Here is a 17491-nt window from a genome sequence, read left to right as displayed (position 1 = left end):
GCGTTAGAAAAATTTAGATCATATCTAGTTGGTTCTAAAGTTATAGTTTTTACTGATAATGCAGCACTAAAATATTTGATAGCCAAGGCGGAATCAAAGCCAAGGCTACTCCGGTGGGTTCTCTTGCTCCAAGATTTCAACATAGAAATAAAAGATAAAAAGGGAGCAGAGAACGTAGTGGCAGACCACTTGTCACGTATCAGGTATGATGAGGGTAACGGTTCTTTACCTATAGATGATTCTTTCCCTGATGACAACATGTATGCAGTTGTAGAGCATCACCCTTGGTATGCTGATTTTGCTAATTATTTAGTGGGTGGTACTCTACCTCCTGACTTGTCCTACCAACAGAAAAAGAAATTCCTTTATGATGTTAAACATTATTTTTGGGATGATCCTTTTTTGTTTCGTGAGTGTGCAAATGGATTATTTCGCAGGTGTGTTCCCGAATGGGAGGTTCACGACGTCCTTACCAGTTCTCATACTTCACCCTATGGTGGACATCATGGCCCCACTAAAACGGTGGCTAAGATTAATGAGTCAGGCTTCTTTTGGCCTACTATGTTTAAAGATGCTAACACTTTTGTGCAGGCTTGTGACTCTTGCTAGAGGGACTGGCAACATTTGGCGGAGGCATGAGATGCCCCAAACTGGGATTCTTGAAGTTGAAATATTTGATGTTTGGGGTATCGATTATATGGGGTCGTTTCCATCTTCCAATGGGAATTGCTACATACTTGTAGCCGTAGATTATGTGTCCAAGTGGGTAGAAGCCATAACTTCACCAACAAACGATTCTAAGGTAGTCATCAAGCTCTTTAAGAAGATCACATTTCTCAGGTTTGGTGTTCCACGAGCTATTATTAGTTATGGGGGTACCCACTTCCATGAAAAACAATTGGATAACCTCCTTAAGAAGTATGGCGTATATCACAGAACAGGGCTTAGTTACCACCCTCAAACTAGTGGTCAAGTTGAGGTCTCTAATAGGGAAATCAAGACGATCCTAGAAAAGGTAGTAGCTAAGTCAAGGAAAGATTGGAGTATGAAGCTTGATGACACACTTTGGGCATACCGAACAACATTTAAGACACCGATTGGTACTTCACCTTATAGACTAATTTATGGTAAGGCATGTCATCTTCCCGTAGAATTGGAGTACAAAGCCTTTTGGGCGATCAAAGAGCATTATGGATTCCAAGGCCGCGGGTAAGAAGAGACTTCTTCAACTCAATGAGTTGGATGAGTTTAGATTGTCGGCATATGATAATGTGCGGATCTACAAGGAGAAGACCAAGAAGTGGCATGACAAGAGGATCTTACCAAGAGAGTTTACACCGGGTGATAAGGTTCTTCTCTTTAATTCTAGATTGAAGATTTTCCCAGGAAAGTTGAAGTCTAGGTGGTCCGGTCCCTTCACTGTCACAAAGGTGAACAAATTTGGTTCGGTGGAGTTGGTGAATGACAAAGGTGAAGAGTTCAAGGTAAATGGCCAAAGGTTGAAAGTGTATCATGAAGGTGCTACCATTAGAGATGTGGAGGAGACTCTCCTAACTCCACTTCCAACATGAGCTTCAAGGTGGTAAGAAGGTCGTGCGGGACCTAGATAAACCAGCGCTTTGCGGGAGGCAACCCGTATTTCATGCTTTCTAGGCTAGTTTTCCTTTTCCTTATTTTTGTTTTTTTTAGAGAGGCGAGGAGAGTGATATTTCACCAGTTTTAAGTGTTGTTGTACATGTATCAATTTAACAGGTATAAAGACTTAGAAAAAATTTGAAGAAGAAAAGAAATCAGAGAAAAAGGAGTGCAGCCGAGTTGGGCTCGGGCCCGATCGGGGGAGGCTCGCCCGATCGGGCGCGCAAGCAAGGTTGAAATCGGACCTATTTTCGCCCGATCGGGCGCGCAAGCAGGGTTGAATTCAGAGGCATTTTTGCCCGATCGGGCGAAGCTTGCCCGATCGGGCGCTTTTTGTATAAAATCGAGTGAGTAGGAAAAGATATTTCGGGCAAAGCTCGCCCGATCGGGCGAGCAAAGTGGAGAATTTTGCTTCGTGTTCGCGCCCGATCGGGCGAAGCTTCGCCTCCGAAGATCAAGTTAGTAACTTGAAAGGGAATAAAGAGTACGGAAATTTAGGTGGGGATCTGCTTGGATTCCAAGCTCAGGTCTTTCTCTGATGAGAGAGAATGTAGGTGTAATAAATGATTGAATGTGTCCCCAAAGTTGGAAAATATCTCCCTATTTATAGGGTCATTGGAGAATGTGCCCCTATCTAGGTCACTTGACCTAGATTTTAGTGGGCAGCGCCGTTTTACGGCGCTTTTTGGGATTTGGGCCCTTGAAGGCCGCCATTTCAGAGATGTATCCAAGGGGGCCATGTGTCAAGAGGATATTAAGCCACGTGGGCCATCCTGAACTCGACACGTGGCCTCCTCTCATTGGTCCACGTGTCTAAGGTATTTTTACCCTAAACAATACTCTTCATGGATGAATTGTTCTTCGTTCAATTCATCTTCCATGAGCTGCTGATGTTAAATAAACTCATCCATAAGTTCATCTATGAACTCTGCCATGAGTCCCTTCCCTTTTTTATTTTCCAGGATTGTTTTTTGGTGATGAAGCGGCGGCTGGTGGTTTTTGGACGGTCTTCAACGGGGCTTATTCCTGTAATTAATGAAGCTGCATCTACTAACACAGCTTTAGGAATTAGGATTTTACTAATCTAGCTTTAGATGGATGTAATTTGCTAGGGCTGCCTATATTTTGGGAATGCTAAACTAATTTCTTATGTAATCGTACTTAAATTTATCCTCCCCCCTCCCCCTCCCCAATTCCCTTTAAACTAATCTTTTGAAAATGGGGAATTGGAAGGGATGCCCTGCTTTTATATAGGATATTTTGTTTGAATTGAATTACTAAATTTGAATTTTGGGGGAATTTGGTAAAAAGTTTGAAATTTTGGGAGGGAAACAAAGTGGGAACAAAAATTTCCCACTAGTTTCTTACACTGGTAGGAAATAAGGGTGGGAATTTCCCACTAAATTCACAAAAGTACACTAGGTCCTAAAAGTCAAAATGGGACCACAATAATTCCCTCCAATTTTACTCTCCTAATTACATACCCTTACTTTTTCTAGTTCACCCCTTAAAAGTTTTGCCTCGTCCTCCTCAATCACCCTCAAAGTTGTTTGTAAAATGGATCGGAGAAAGTATTTTAAAATAACTAATATAAAGTTGGTAGGAGGGAAACTCAATTTGTGGTATAAAATATTAAAATAATACTCCCTCCATCCCTTAGTGGCAACTGCTATATTTGGTTATCCCGTCGCGTCATTCGCTTTCATGCATGTGAAAGTAAGGTCTCCCCTTCTTCATCCGTAGTATCTCCTCGGAACGAGCCCTTTCCTAATAGTCCCATATAGTCAATTTTAAGTCTCATAATTATAATCCTTTTTCAAGTACCATTAATATTAATTTTCACCAAAATTCTCTGTAATTTGCTACAGTATTTGTGCAAATTTCAGTTTCCCATGTAAATTTTGTTTTTCTATTACTTTATTTCTTTATTTTTTGCATACCCATTGTAAATTTATCTACCAATGTACTTTTAATACTTATTTATATTTATTAATTCCCGTAAAAATTGTCCATAAGGGACTATTAAAGAACGGAGGGAAAACTTCATTTGTCTCCAAACAGAACTTGTTTTGCCGTTACTAAATTTTTCAACCCTAAATTTGAAAGTTGAGTCTTAAAACCTTATCAGAAACGAATAATGATGCATCCAAAGCCAGTAAACAATTTGAAGCCAAGTCACTAGCCCCAAAGGGACAATATGCTTTTTTTTTTCTCTTCGTTAAGATGGCACTTTACAGATTTCAAAACTCAACTATGAGACCTTTGTGAAAAGGTTAAAGATGTATCACTTATTTCCAAAGCCAGGAGACCCAAAAACCTACTTTAATGGCAAACTCTGCCAGGAAATGACCAACAGTTATCAAACCACAGTTTTTGTATAGGCTTTCGAATTCGATGTATAATTTGTCGCAATAGCTTCAATGCTGCTCTTACAAGTTGGTATTCCTTGAAAATGAGGGCAATGGCACTGCTTCTTGTGGTCGAAGGATCACAAGAACAACAAACATTCCAAGCATAGGGAGGATCACAAGCCACTTCAATAGTTTGTAGTAATACATGTGAAATGTAAGCGTGAATTCATCCGAAAAATAGAGACCATGGGAGTCCACCATTTCAATAATTACTGTACCGGTCGTCCTTACACTGACTGTTGGCAACTTCATACGATATTTTCCTGGCTTATCATACATCTGATTTTGTTTTATGCTCCTCTCTCCTTGAAAATTACCAGGAACAAGTAAGGTAACCTACATTAGTAGAGCATCATCAGGTACAGAAAACATTTATACAGGATCAAGTATACCAAAAACATAAAGATACAAATAAGAAAAGAAGCAAACTTACCGTTACATTATATGGTGCTTGTGTACCAGATGGATGTCTATAAGCATCAACAATTTCAAACTCGACCCAAAAGTTCTTCCCTTCTTCATCGCGGAAATTTCTATGTGAAGGCAAGACATAAATCCCCTCCCGGTTGAATCGACTAGCAACATTGTTCCTTCCTTGGTAAGCTGATCTCCATGACTATAACAGCAAACTAAATTAGAAAATAATAATAATAATAATAATAATAATAATAATAATAATAATAATAATAATAATAATAATAATAAAAAGCTTAAGGTACTAATTGTTAGAGTTCCAGCAATGTAAAATTCCCAGTAGCTTCAAATGTGTCTCAATATCTTCTCACCTTCAGCACATGATGCGGAGATGGAGTAGAGAAGCAAAATACATTTCCATTCATAGTTGTTACAATAAGATCAAGATCATCACCACCATCAACATTATCAGCCAAAACCATGCTGTACCTGTCATGAAACCAGTTGATGTCCTTGACGATTTAGAATATAATTATTAAATAGCAAAGATTTAGGAAACATGAAACAAGCAGTACATATAAATCTTACGAAGTTTCGCCAATATCAACAACATCTGCACAAGATGTTGGTCCATCAATGAGATATAAATAACCGTCAAATGAAGTTGTGACAATGGTGAGTCCCTTCTTTTTCTCTCCCCGTTTGCTCATATCAACAAGAAGAACCTGATTCATAATTCTTCCATTTGCTCTATAAGGATATGGACGAACATGTTTCCCATCTTTGCCACTAAGTACATATATATTTCCAGATATAGTCGGAACCACAATATCTGTATGGCCATCCCCATCCACATCACCGATAACAGGACCCTGGTTTAGAAAAGTGTCAAGACATGAGGTTTTGAATAACTCGTTCAAATCGATACCTTCAAGAACCTACAAAAGCCCAACATAAACCAAGTTTGGTAATTGCACCAGTCTTGTGCAATTAAACTGATACTGGTCATAAGATCTGGTCTTTAACCTCTTACCAGCAACCTTTAAAAATTGCCACCACAAAAAGATCAAGATCATCTCATAGACAATTCAATTCATCATCTATACCTCATTCCCCTCTGATAGTTAGCCACACCCCCGCCCCACTCAACCCACCCAAAACACAAAAAGTGGAAACAATAGAATATGTAGACCATGCTACATTTTTAAAAAAAATTCTAACACGGATACTTTTGGCATTATTTCTTATAATAAAAGCACATATCATTATAATACTATAATAAAAGCACTAATCTTATTATAGAAACACATTGGTTCCTTATTATAATAACATAAAGAACATAAAATACAACACAATAAAAGCAGATACGCAATTATTTACTCAGTTGCATGTAGATATTCATACAATCAGGTAATTAATTTAAGAAGAATAGTCTTGCTTACATAATATTTTTATCAATTTCAAACAAAGTAATGAAAAAAAAAAAAAACAAAAAACAAAAAAAACAATAGTAAACTTCATCCACTTCAAAATAACTAGCATTGTTGAGTTTTTGCAATTACTCATATTGAGTTTTATATATTTTAAGATGTAAAACAAACATTATCATGTAAGATGTTGCTACATTAATTTTAATGTACTTCATTCTTTTTAAATGCAACATTAGATATACACTAGAACTAAAGCTACTTCAATCTTGTTTTGGGATTTATACATTAGGATACACAATTAAAACATAGTCAGTCATTTGAGATCTTGTTGAATTCGTCTCGATACATAATTTCAAAATATAAACTTTATATAGTTTTTACTATAACTAAAGATTCATGTAAAAAAAGTGCGTTGACAAGTGTGAAAACCCTAACGTTGCAATTTAAAAAGCGGAGGAAGTATATTCTAATGATAGTAAAGTATGTGTAAAAAGAAAATTGATAATAAAGTTGATATAATATTTATTAATCCTTGAAAACATATGTATTGATTGAAATGTGAAAACATATTTATTTTTTAGCCCTTAAATTTTCCTTATCCCATTGTTATGTATCATTATTAATTGCAAATCAATAAATCTACTCTTAGAATTCACTTTTCTTAATTCCTGAGAAAATTTCAAAACAAGCACTAGGCAAAGGAAAAAATATATAATTACCAAGTGTTTTCTTTCATTGAGTCGATAATAGCCATATAATGTCATGAGTCATAGTTTTAGTGGCAAATCCACTTCCCTTGTTTTATGTGGTCCGTGCATTATGGCATTCTACATCTTGTACTCACTCCATCCCCAAATATAAGTCTCATTAAACTTTTGCATAAAAATCAAATATTGCTAAGGATCTAGGGTACATGTGTTATACATCTTAAAAGCACATGTTCTAAAGATATAAGCTACATATCATAAAGAGATACGTACAAACCCATCTTATTTGAAAAAAAAATAGTATATATATATATTTTTCTTTGTTTTTTACAACAATTAAAGGTATGTGTTATTATTTTATAAGGTACATGTCCAAAACCTAAAAGGTAAATGTCATTAAATTATAAGGTACATCAAGAAAAATATAAAATCTACAAAATTGGTTTTTTTTTTTTTTTTTTTTTTTTTTTTTTTTTTGTATAAAAAAAAAATTAAAGTACTAGTAAAAAGTATATAAGGTACATAAAATGTAAGTATCATTGAGCTACAAGATAAATTGCATAAAAAATGAGGACAAATAATAATATATTTTTCAAAAAGGAACATTTTATAAACAAAAAATTAGGTCAAAATAAAAACAAAGTACTTCATCCGTTCTTTTTTACTTGACCTGCTTTGACTTTTACACTATTCACCACCCCCTTCTTTGACCGTCTTTTATGAATATTGTATAAGGAAAAATATATTCATGTGGGATCTTTTTAAATTCATCTCAATGAATGCTATCATAATATATAACTTTTATTATGGAGAATTAAAGTTATTGATTATTAAAGTTTTGCATTGGCAAACGTGATAAAGGAAAAAGGTGAGAGAAAGTAGTAAATAATTTTTCTTATTTATCAAATAATAAAGTGCTAGTAAAAAATTAAGGTACTACAAAAGATAAAAGGTACATATCATTAAGCTACAAGATACATAACATTAAAAATATAACAAATACTATCTCCGTTTCATAAATTCTGCAACATACTAGAATTCACGTTTCCCAAGATAGAATTTGATAAATATAGATTAACAAAAGGGTAGATTATTTAGGGTTAATAAAAAAAGTGGGATAATTTGATTAAGCCACCCACCAACAACCAAAACCTCTGCCCCCACTATACACCCATCACACTGCCCACCCTAGCACCACCAACACCCACATTCTCCACCGATAACATCACCATCGACACATCCGACCACCCTACCACCGCCAACACCCATATACTCCAGCAGCGCGACCACCGCAGGGTCACCTTCGACACATTCGACCACCCTCTCACCACCACAAGATCCGAACCATGCCAAAAACCCACCATACCCAACTCACAAAAGCCCATCGTGTAACCACCTTCTCACGCCCCACCACAAGATCCGAAACCACCAAAAAACCACCACGTCCTCACGCACCACCACCAAGATCCGAAACCCCCACGCACCATAACCACCAAAAACCCCACCCACCTAACTACCCTGATCCAAAACCCCATCACCATTTTCGCTTAGATCTGAATTTCAAGGGGGACCGGTGACTTTGATAAGGGAAGCAAGTCCGAAACCCCATCACAATTTTCGCTTAGATCTGAATTTCAAGGAGGACCGACGACTCTGATAAAGGAAGCAAGAAGCCAGCGACTTTGATCGGGGGGAGAAAGTGTCGGTGACTGTCATGAGTAAGAGGCGGCGAGTGTCACGAGTAAGGGGCAGCGACTGTCACGAGTAAGAGGTGGCGCTGGAACTGAGTGGTGGTGGTGGAGTGTGTTGCTGGTGGTTGAGACTTTTGAGTGGGATGAGAGAGAAAAGTGTGTTGCTGGTGGTTGAGAGGGAGGAGAGAGAAATGTTGGTGATGTTGGTGATGGATGTGGGCTATGAGGAGAGAGAATATGGGTTAGGGTTTAATTATGAATAAATTAATTTAGGTTAATAAGTTAATAGGTGGTTTATTGAAGTTAAGTAAGGGTACGTTGGTAAATTCATACAAAAAAAATTACTATATTAGGAAAGTTTTTTTTGTTGCACATAATGTGTAATTTCCGTTTTTGAAAATTGTTAGCAAATTTTATGAAACGGAGGTAGTATAATAAAATAAAATTAATATTTTTAAAAATAATTAAAATTTTGATGCACTACTTTATCTTTATGACATATGTATAAAGTTAAAAGGAAACTATATTGTAGTAATAAAGTTAAAATGAGAATATTATGTAGGGAAGAGATTTTTGGATAAAATAGAATTTTAATTTGGGGGCAAAGAGAGTATATCCAATCAAAGATTAAATCTAAAATGTTTCTTTAAAAGATGGAGAACCTAAAGATAATACTACATAAAAGCCTCTCAATTCCGAAACAACCACCTATTTTGGCTTTTTGATGTCTCTCACTCATCAATAACTGACCATTTGCCAATTGGAGTTAAATTGAGGCCTACCTGAGGTATTAGACTTTTGACATGTGTTTCCCATACTTCCTTTCCTTGAGCATTCCAAGCAGCAACATTTCCATGTACATCAGAAGTCACTAATTCGATTTTTCCATCGTCATTAATATCTCCTGCCACCACAGCTCCTTGAATTTCGGCCATTTCAAGAGGGAAATTGTCTCTTACCTTACCTGGATAGATAGCAGAAAAAATAAAAAATGAACAAAAATGGCACATAGACAAGCAATTCAAACAAAAAGCTTTACAGCCAGTAACTCTCTATTTCAGGACTAAGAATCAATAATCTAGCCATGTGTGCTTTTACGTATATATGATAAACAAATTAGGTAAAGACTATAATAGACCCGGTCTACAATAACTTATTGTAGACCCAATCTTCTATTATACCATACGAATGTGATTATATTATACGAAATGTGATTATATTACTACAAAAGTGATTATATCATCCTGAAACTGTTATGTAAATGTATCACTCAAAAAGTAAATTTATCATTATAAAAGGTATCATAGTAAATTACATCAGTCAAAAGATGATTTTTAAATTTTATCATCCTAAAGATAATTATATAATTTCATTAAATGATTTACTACGAGATTATATAACTTAAAATATGACTCACAAAAAAGATAATTATATCATCTAAAAATGTGATTATATCATCCAGAATGTGATTATATTATTTGAAAGTGTCAAACTTTGGGTCTACAATAATTTATTGTAGGCCGGGTCCATACAAGACCAACTAAACAAATTATTACTCCACTTAGAAGCAAACCCTCACTGGAACATCAAAAGGGGAGCAACTTCTCTTGTGATTATTATTAATAAATACTAGTCAATCATTTGGAAAAGTCTAGCTTTAAGCATTTTGTGCAAATTGCATATCCAAAACATCATGAATCAATCATACTACCATTGCTCGTGATTGTTTAAAATTTTGTTTTAGTTAGAACTTAAAAGAAAATTTGTAATAGATTCATGCTCACAATCGCAATTTATCAAAGAAATGCATATGCTTAAGAAGAAAGATTGAGTCTTTGAAGCCAAAAGATTTCTTACAACTGTAGCTTTAGGTTACCACTTTCCATGATTCAAAAATAAAAATAAATAAACAAATAAAAATAATAAAGGAAAAATTGTCCGGAATAATCCCTCCTTTTAGCTGTCCGCTAAAAACTAATCCCACCTTTGCGTTATTTTTTAATAATCCCACCTTTAACCCCCGATCTTTTTTAATGGTCCTATTTTACCTCAAACCGGTTGAGTAGGTAAATTGTTTTAAAAAAAGTTTAATTTACACGTGTTGTTATTTAATTGCTCAAAAAAAAAAAAAAAAAAAAAAACACCACCGCCACACCAATTCAGCCACCACCATCCCCTCCATCACCCAAACCCTACAACCACCATCCCACCCAGACCCAAAACCACCGCCACCTTAAAGTTGACCACGCTGATGACCGGAATCCCACCCAGCCAACCCAACCCAACCCCAAACCCACATTAACCCAAACCAAGCCAACCTCAAAACCATTCGAAAACCCACCAAACAAAACTCGACATTAGGTTCGACGCGAAATCAAGGCAAGGGAGTTCGACGCGGCTTTAAATAGGGTATGGGGGAGGCCGGCGCCAGGGGATAGGGGAGGTCAGCGACGTCAGAATCGGGGGATGGGAGTGGTCAGCATGGTCGAAATCGCGGGGGTGGGGGGGGGGGGGGGATTCGCGCGTGGCCAGATTCTTGGGACAAGCTAGGGAGTTCGACAGCCGGATTCTAGGACAAGGGATTTCGTGCGTTATCGGATTCATGGGACAAGGGAGTTCAGCGACCGATTCCTAGGATAATGGAGTTTAGCGGCCGGATTCTAAGGGGTCGGTAGGGAGTGGCGGTAGAGTTGGTGGTTTGCTTGGTGGGTGTTTTTAAAATTAATTAATTGATTTTTTTTTAAAAAAAAAGTTTATTTTATTATTTGGACCAATCAGGTGCCAACACGTGTCAAGTAACTTGCTATAACAAGTTAATTAACCGGTTGGGACCATTTGAAGAAACTAGCATAAAAAGTGGGATTATTTAAAAATAACTCAAAGGTGGGATTATATTTCGCAGACGACCCAGAGGTCGGATTATTCCGGGCAATTTTTCCAAAAAAAAAAAAAAAAAGGTTACCACTCTCCAAAGAGAGGTCACAACTTTCCTACAAACTATCTCGCACTTTGTCTGCCTCCTCCCTTCTCATCCCTCTCTACTTATACACCATTTAAATCCCTAGGATGATTCCTAACTAGCTTTTGTCTCATGTCCATTGGTGGCAACTCTTTATATTTTGAATAATATTACTAAAAAAAATTATTATACTACCCATAATGCCCTTCTTTAGGTCAGATCATAACTTTACCAGCCACCAAAACATCCGCCTCACCCTCGAGGTAAATGGATAGTAGTAATTAATGTTCAACTTCTAGCCTCTAAGGTAATGAGTAATGCCCCCTTTGATGCCTTGTTTCCAATGCCTATAAAGCACATTGGGAGGTGGAAGTAAGGTCTGGGTGGAGTTAGTCTTTATTACTTGGGATTGAAAAATTGTAGGTTGGAAAAAATACATTGGACAATTTGGTTTAACTTTTGGGCATATAAACTGAAGGATGTTTTGGGTGGTTTTGGTGTCATAGCTTATACTTAAGTAATGAGAGTAGATAAGGAAGAATAGGGTAAGAATGGTATTGAGAAAATCGGGTGGGATGAAGTGGTCCTGAGTTTACAAAGCCCATTGGGAAGGCTCTTCTCATAAAATGAAGTGGATTACAAATAGGTTGGTGCTCTCATTCTCTCCATGAATAATTAGTTCGGCAAGCATTTCATCCCTTTAAGCTGCAGCTGACTTTTATTTAGTGATGTCTTACCTTTGGCCTTTTACCATATGGCCTCTTGCCCTCTTATGATATTTTCTGAATTTATCTTGCTCCCTGGCCAACATAAGACTGAGCAAGGTTTGTCTTATTCATTTTTTCTTCAGTCTCTCTATCTAGAACCTTCTACAAAGCTTCTTTGATGATTAACCAGGCAACCATACTTCACCAGAGTTTTTGCCGACAAAGAAGGGTGAACCACACCGGTACTGCACCAGAGTTTTATCCAAGTCTGCACCTGACCTTGCTCCTAATACGCCTTTCATGAATCCCCCTCCTCTAACCCTGGCAACAAATTCTGGTAGTTTCACCTCCATACTAATATCTTCTGGCCAAGAAACTTGGATCACCACCGGATCCACTACCATTGGCACCACCTCTCTCAAAATTCTTCAGATGATAACAGCATACCAGCGATTCCCTCACCATCGGAATCTTGATAGTCAGTGAGTTGTTTGCACCTCGTTTGTTTCTGCTACCTATTTCTCTTCCTAAACCACCCTCAAATCGGCTTGACGATCTTCTTTCTCAGTCTTCATTGTAGAAAATCCCAAATCTCTTTAAAGGTTTTCAATCGTTTTCTCTGTGAATTCCTTCATCCGTGAGAATCTCTGAAATATCTTATCATTTCCTGCTCAAATGAATGTGACTGAACCACTAGAGTTGGTCGCACCTGCCAAGGAGCCGCTGGTAACAAACCACAATGTTAAGCCACTCATTAAACGGTCATCGCCGATGTTCACATTTGAACCACTGCAACACATCTTTTGTCACATCCGATGATGGTAGCCTTCAATTTCGCCTCCTCATTCAACTGGAAAATAATAGAAGGAATCGTCTAATTGAAGAATCCAGTCTTCCAACTTCTAGTAATTTCTTCCATTAAATATTGGAAGTAGAAGCTCTCGTTGGATTCTAAGCTCTTCAACGCGATAAAGAAATGCAAAGATCTCTTTTGCTTGAGAAGCATGCAAACTCCTCTTAGATCCATCTTTACATATACTTCTTCCAGCCACCTCCATTTTATTTTTTGGCTTGCTCACTGAATCTCAGCAACCTAATCTCAAGGAAATAACTTTTTGGTACCATTTGTAATAAATAAAAAAAAAAGGGTAGTGTTGCGAAGAAAGATCGAGTATGGTTGACATTAAACCAAAAGATTTCTTAAAAAGGTACTTATGTTTCGGGGTTTTTTGTCCCTCGGGAGAGTTCAACACTAAGACTGGATCCAACAAGGGGCGCCTGTACCTGCAAAGCAAACGGACCGCCGGATGGTCGGTGGTCCGCCTCCGAAGATTAAGTTAGTAAAGTATTCAGAGTAAAACGTACGGAAATAAAGTTATGTGCTCGGATTCCAAGCTCGGGTAGGGTAAGGTGCTGTCTGAGAACGACAGCTCTAATAAATGTGGATGTGACGTGTTGTCTCGTGTTCCGTATTATGTCCCCTTAAATGAGGGAATTGTCCCTACTTATAGGGTCTTTTGGGAAAGCGCGCCCTCCCTAGGGTTTGCAGACCTAGGATTTAGGGCACGCCGCAAAACGGCGCCTCAAGGTTTGGGCCCTTGAAGGCCGCCATTTCAGAGATGATATCTGTGTCACTCATCTAAAAAGCCATTTAGGCGTCTCTTAGGGTGACACGTGTCGCCCTCCTAATGGTCCACTTTGAATCATCAAACATCCCAAATCAAGGGGATATCTGCCTACCACGTGTCACCATCTTGGAAGGTCCGAGGTGGCGCTTCTTCCAGCGACACGTGGCAGGCTCCGATTGGGCCACTTGGCCGGGTAAATACCAAAGTCAGTTGCCCCTCACAGGGGTCACGTGTTTTGCACATGACGCCTGTGACACGTCGGCCTTTGATTTTTACTGTTGGGAGAATTTAGGGTTTTAACCCCAAGGTTTTCAACCCCCCCCCCCCCAGTAAATAGAAGGGTTTGACTTCCCCTTGGATTCACATTTGCGTGAATCTTCAAGGGAATCTTGAATCTTCTGACTTTCAAAGACTTTGACCTTCCAGAGCATCCGACAGTCAGCCCCCTTAGTTCGCCTGCTTCAACAAGCGCCCAAGACCGACGACTCTCGTTACCTTCTTCTAAGGTAACCGCCTGATCTCTTTTTACTTATTTCTTTGCATTTTTTCTTTATCAAAATGGTTTTCCTAACGCACCCGACACGGCCTAAGTTAGCGATCAGCTGATCACCAGGGACGGCTGAATCTAGAACTAGGAGTGCCGAATGCTCGTTCGAGAATTTTACTTTAAGTACATCTCCAAATCCGACAGTGTCTGTGCCTCTGCAGGACACGATGGCCAGAACAAAGCAAACAACAAGGAGATATAGGGCGGATGGTTCCTTTTACCAATCGGACAGTGAGACTGTCAATTCTGATGGCTCCATTAAGGGGCCTGTTTCTGAGGTTTGTAGAGACCCGCCTAGCACCGTCAGCACTCCAAATGACTCATTTTTGGAGGAGTGCGACGAGGAGTTTGAGAACCCCGGACCGAGTGCGACACACTTTGCTAGGTTCAGCATGACCTTATGCCGCCTGAGTGTGGCGAATGTTTCTCGGAGATCAGCAAGATGATGAGCCTGTTGTTTGGATTTGACTATCATGTCGTCAATGTACGCCTCTACATTCCTTCCGATTTGATTAATGAAGACCGTATTAATCATTCGTTGAAAAGTAGCAGGCGTATTCTTCAAACCAAACGACATCACCGTATAACAGAACAACCCCTAATCAGTGAAGAATGCCGTATTTTCTTGATCTTTTTCCACAGGGGGATCTGGTGGAAACCTAAATAGGCATCCATAAAACTCATCTGTTGAATTGAATCGACCAGACTGTCAATCTTAGGCAGTGGATAGCTATCCTTTGGACATGCGCCAAGTTCCATTCGGCTTCCTTACTAACACAACATTAGCTACCCACTCAGGGAAATTGCATGGCCGAATGATCTTGGCGTCCAGCAGCTTTTTTACTTCGGCGGCTGCTGCCTGACTTCTTTCCTCGCCGTGGTTTCTCTTCTTTTGCCGAATGGGCTTCTTTTTGGGATCCACGGCGAGTTTGTGGACAGCGAGATCCGGCCTGATGCCTGGCTTCTCTTCCACTTCAAAGGCAAATGCAACCGTCCCCACCTTAACTGTCCGCTCTGGCCGACTGTCGTCCAAAGGGATATCAATGTGTTCGCCAGCAGGGACGAAGATCATCTGACCGTTCCCCGATCAGTGATTGCTATTGCTTTTCTTTTTTGACCACCACCAGCTGATCAGTCTTTCTTTTCTTACCGACTGATAGGGCCAAATGTTCTTCCTTGACATCATCAAGGTCGATTGTCTGTTTGCCCCTACCGGCTGTTGCGGCTGCGGGCTTGACGTCTGAGAGATAACACTCTCGAGCCGTCTTCTGGTCCCCATTGAGGGAACCGACTGTTCCATCATCCTTCTCATACTTGAGCAGCATGAGAGCAGGAATGATGACGGCCTTGCACTCGTTGAGAGTGGGTCGGCCAAAGATGAGGTGGTAGGCTGTGAGCTCTTCAACCACTAGGAAACGGATGGTCATGTGCCGACCGTCTCCCTTATTCCCCAGGCGGACGGGCAAATCAATTCGTCGGACTGGGTGCACAAGTCCTCCCTCAAACCCAACAAGGGTGTGAGAGACCTCCATCATGCTATCCGGTTTGTACTTGAGATTGGATAAGCATTTGAGGCTGATGAGGTCAAAGGAGCTGCCTGTGTCAATTAAAATTCGACCAACCAGTTGGTTGGCCACTTTGCATTCAATGACCACAGGGTCATCATGCGGCCGACAGACTTTGCCTCCGTCCTGTTCGGTGATGACGACTTTTGGGAAGGCGGATGTGCTTGCCGCCTCTCCTTCTTCAACAGAATTGACCATCTTTCTCAGATGGTCCTTGGTGCCCCTAATGGTCGGGCAACCCCCGGAAAATCCACCTGCTATTGTATATACCGGATCTTCATCTGTTTCGGCACTAATAGCAGGTTGGGGAGTCTTCTTCTTGGACTGCCCCGGATTTGCCTTGGAAGTCACTTTGGACTTCAAATAGGACTTCAGCTGTCCGTCGGCCAGACGGTCAAGCTCCCGCTTGAGACAGAAGCAAACGTTTGTGTAATGGCCGACATCCTCATGAAAGTGGCAGTGTTTGCTTTTGTTCCGATTTTCAGCGGAACCTTTCATAGGAGTCGGCTTCTTAAGAGTCAGCCGATCCTTGATCTCAAAGAGGATGGAGCAGCAGTCCTTGTGGAACTCGCACCTGGGAACGTACGGCTTCCACTCTTTTTTCTTCTTCTGGGCCGGTTGATTAGAGTAATCAACGACAATTTTTTTTTCTTTTTGCTCTCTTCTGGCTTAGGAGCCGGCTGGCAGGCCGACTCTCTTTCTGTCGGTCGGACTTCTTAGAGTCCGACTACTTGCTGGAGGAGCAGAGTTCGGTCGCCTGTATATAGGCTTCCGCCTCTCGTAATGCTCCTTGCAGAGTGAAAATTTGTTTGCGGACGAGTTCGTACTTGAAAGTAAACCCGTCCTTCAGACCCTTGAAGAAGTCTGTGAAAGAGACCTCATCAGACAACCCATGAATCTGGATTAGCACCAGATTGAACCGCCTGACATAAGAACGCAGGCCTTCTCTATCTCCCTGTTGTACATTGCCCAAATGAGGCTTGTCTTTTTGGCAAAGATGTTCAAAGAGAAGTTTGAAGCAAACGAGAACGCAAGCGTCTTGAAGCTATTAATGCAACCAGCCGACAGATTGTCGAACCACTGTCGGGCTATAGGGTGGCTGGAAAACAGCGACACCATGCGGCATCATCCAGCCCTTGTAAATACATGAGGTGGGTGTATGCTCTTTCGGGTTGGATGTCCCATCATAGGTTCCAACCAAAACATTTTTAACCTTGGCCGGCTGTTCGGCTTTAGTTATTTCCCCGGAGAAAGCAGAGGGTTGATCTCCAAAGGTGTTGCAGCCTAAGCTGCCAATCCATCGGCTGGTAGTCGTATGCCGCCTGGCCTCCAAAGAGGGCAAGCTGCATGTAAGGTAAAGCAGGCGACTGGTACAATGGCGGAGCCATGTACTGAGCCGACTGTATTATATGAGGGCCGAACTGAATCCGAGGGCTGCTTGCTGGGGTCTCATGTACAAATTGGGAATACCTCACAGAGGTATTCCAAAAGCTATCATGGTAGGTCGACGTAGAAGCCGACTCTGATAGCTGGGTTCTCTTCCGCTCAATGTAATGTCGAGCATCGGAGAATGTTTTTTATATGTCGAATGGCTTTTCTTGTACCCGTTTCTGGGAAACAGAGTCTAGAGAGGTCGAATTGGGGCCGAGCCTTCTTCTTGGGGGCAGGATGAGGAGTCGGTTGTCCCTGACCGACTTTTGTTTACCAGACTGGGCAGGCTTCTTGGCCGTCTGCTCCTTTCTAGGAGTAGGCGACTTCTTGGTGGCAAGCTGTTTGATTTCACCCCTGAGACTACTC

General features: G+C 40.1%; 1 protein-coding gene across 1 annotated transcript in view; it reads right to left on the bottom strand.

Annotated features, from left to right (window-relative positions):
- Window positions 1-3733: 3733 nt before the first annotated feature.
- The window catches only part of LOC110688919 (protein DEFECTIVE IN EXINE FORMATION 1-like), a 39768-nt gene continuing 26010 nt past the window's right edge, over window positions 3734-17491 (bottom strand). The window contains exons 9-13 of the mRNA XM_021865670.1: window positions 9071-9252; window positions 5049-5332; window positions 4832-4949; window positions 4480-4662; window positions 3734-4382 (exon numbers count right to left, since the gene is read on the bottom strand). Of these exons, the coding sequence (XP_021721362.1) occupies window positions 4065-4382; window positions 4480-4662; window positions 4832-4949; window positions 5049-5332; window positions 9071-9252 (1085 nt within the window). The 3' untranslated portion in view covers window positions 3734-4064. The remainder of the gene's footprint in view (window positions 4383-4479; window positions 4663-4831; window positions 4950-5048; window positions 5333-9070; window positions 9253-17491) is intronic.

Source organism: Chenopodium quinoa, unplaced genomic scaffold (genome assembly GCF_001683475.1).
Source record: "Chenopodium quinoa cultivar QQ74 unplaced genomic scaffold, ASM168347v1, whole genome shotgun sequence".
Classification (NCBI taxonomy): domain Eukaryota; kingdom Viridiplantae; phylum Streptophyta; class Magnoliopsida; order Caryophyllales; family Amaranthaceae; genus Chenopodium; species Chenopodium quinoa.
Note: the sequence above shows the minus strand (reverse complement) of the source record. Positions and strands in the feature narration are given on the sequence as shown.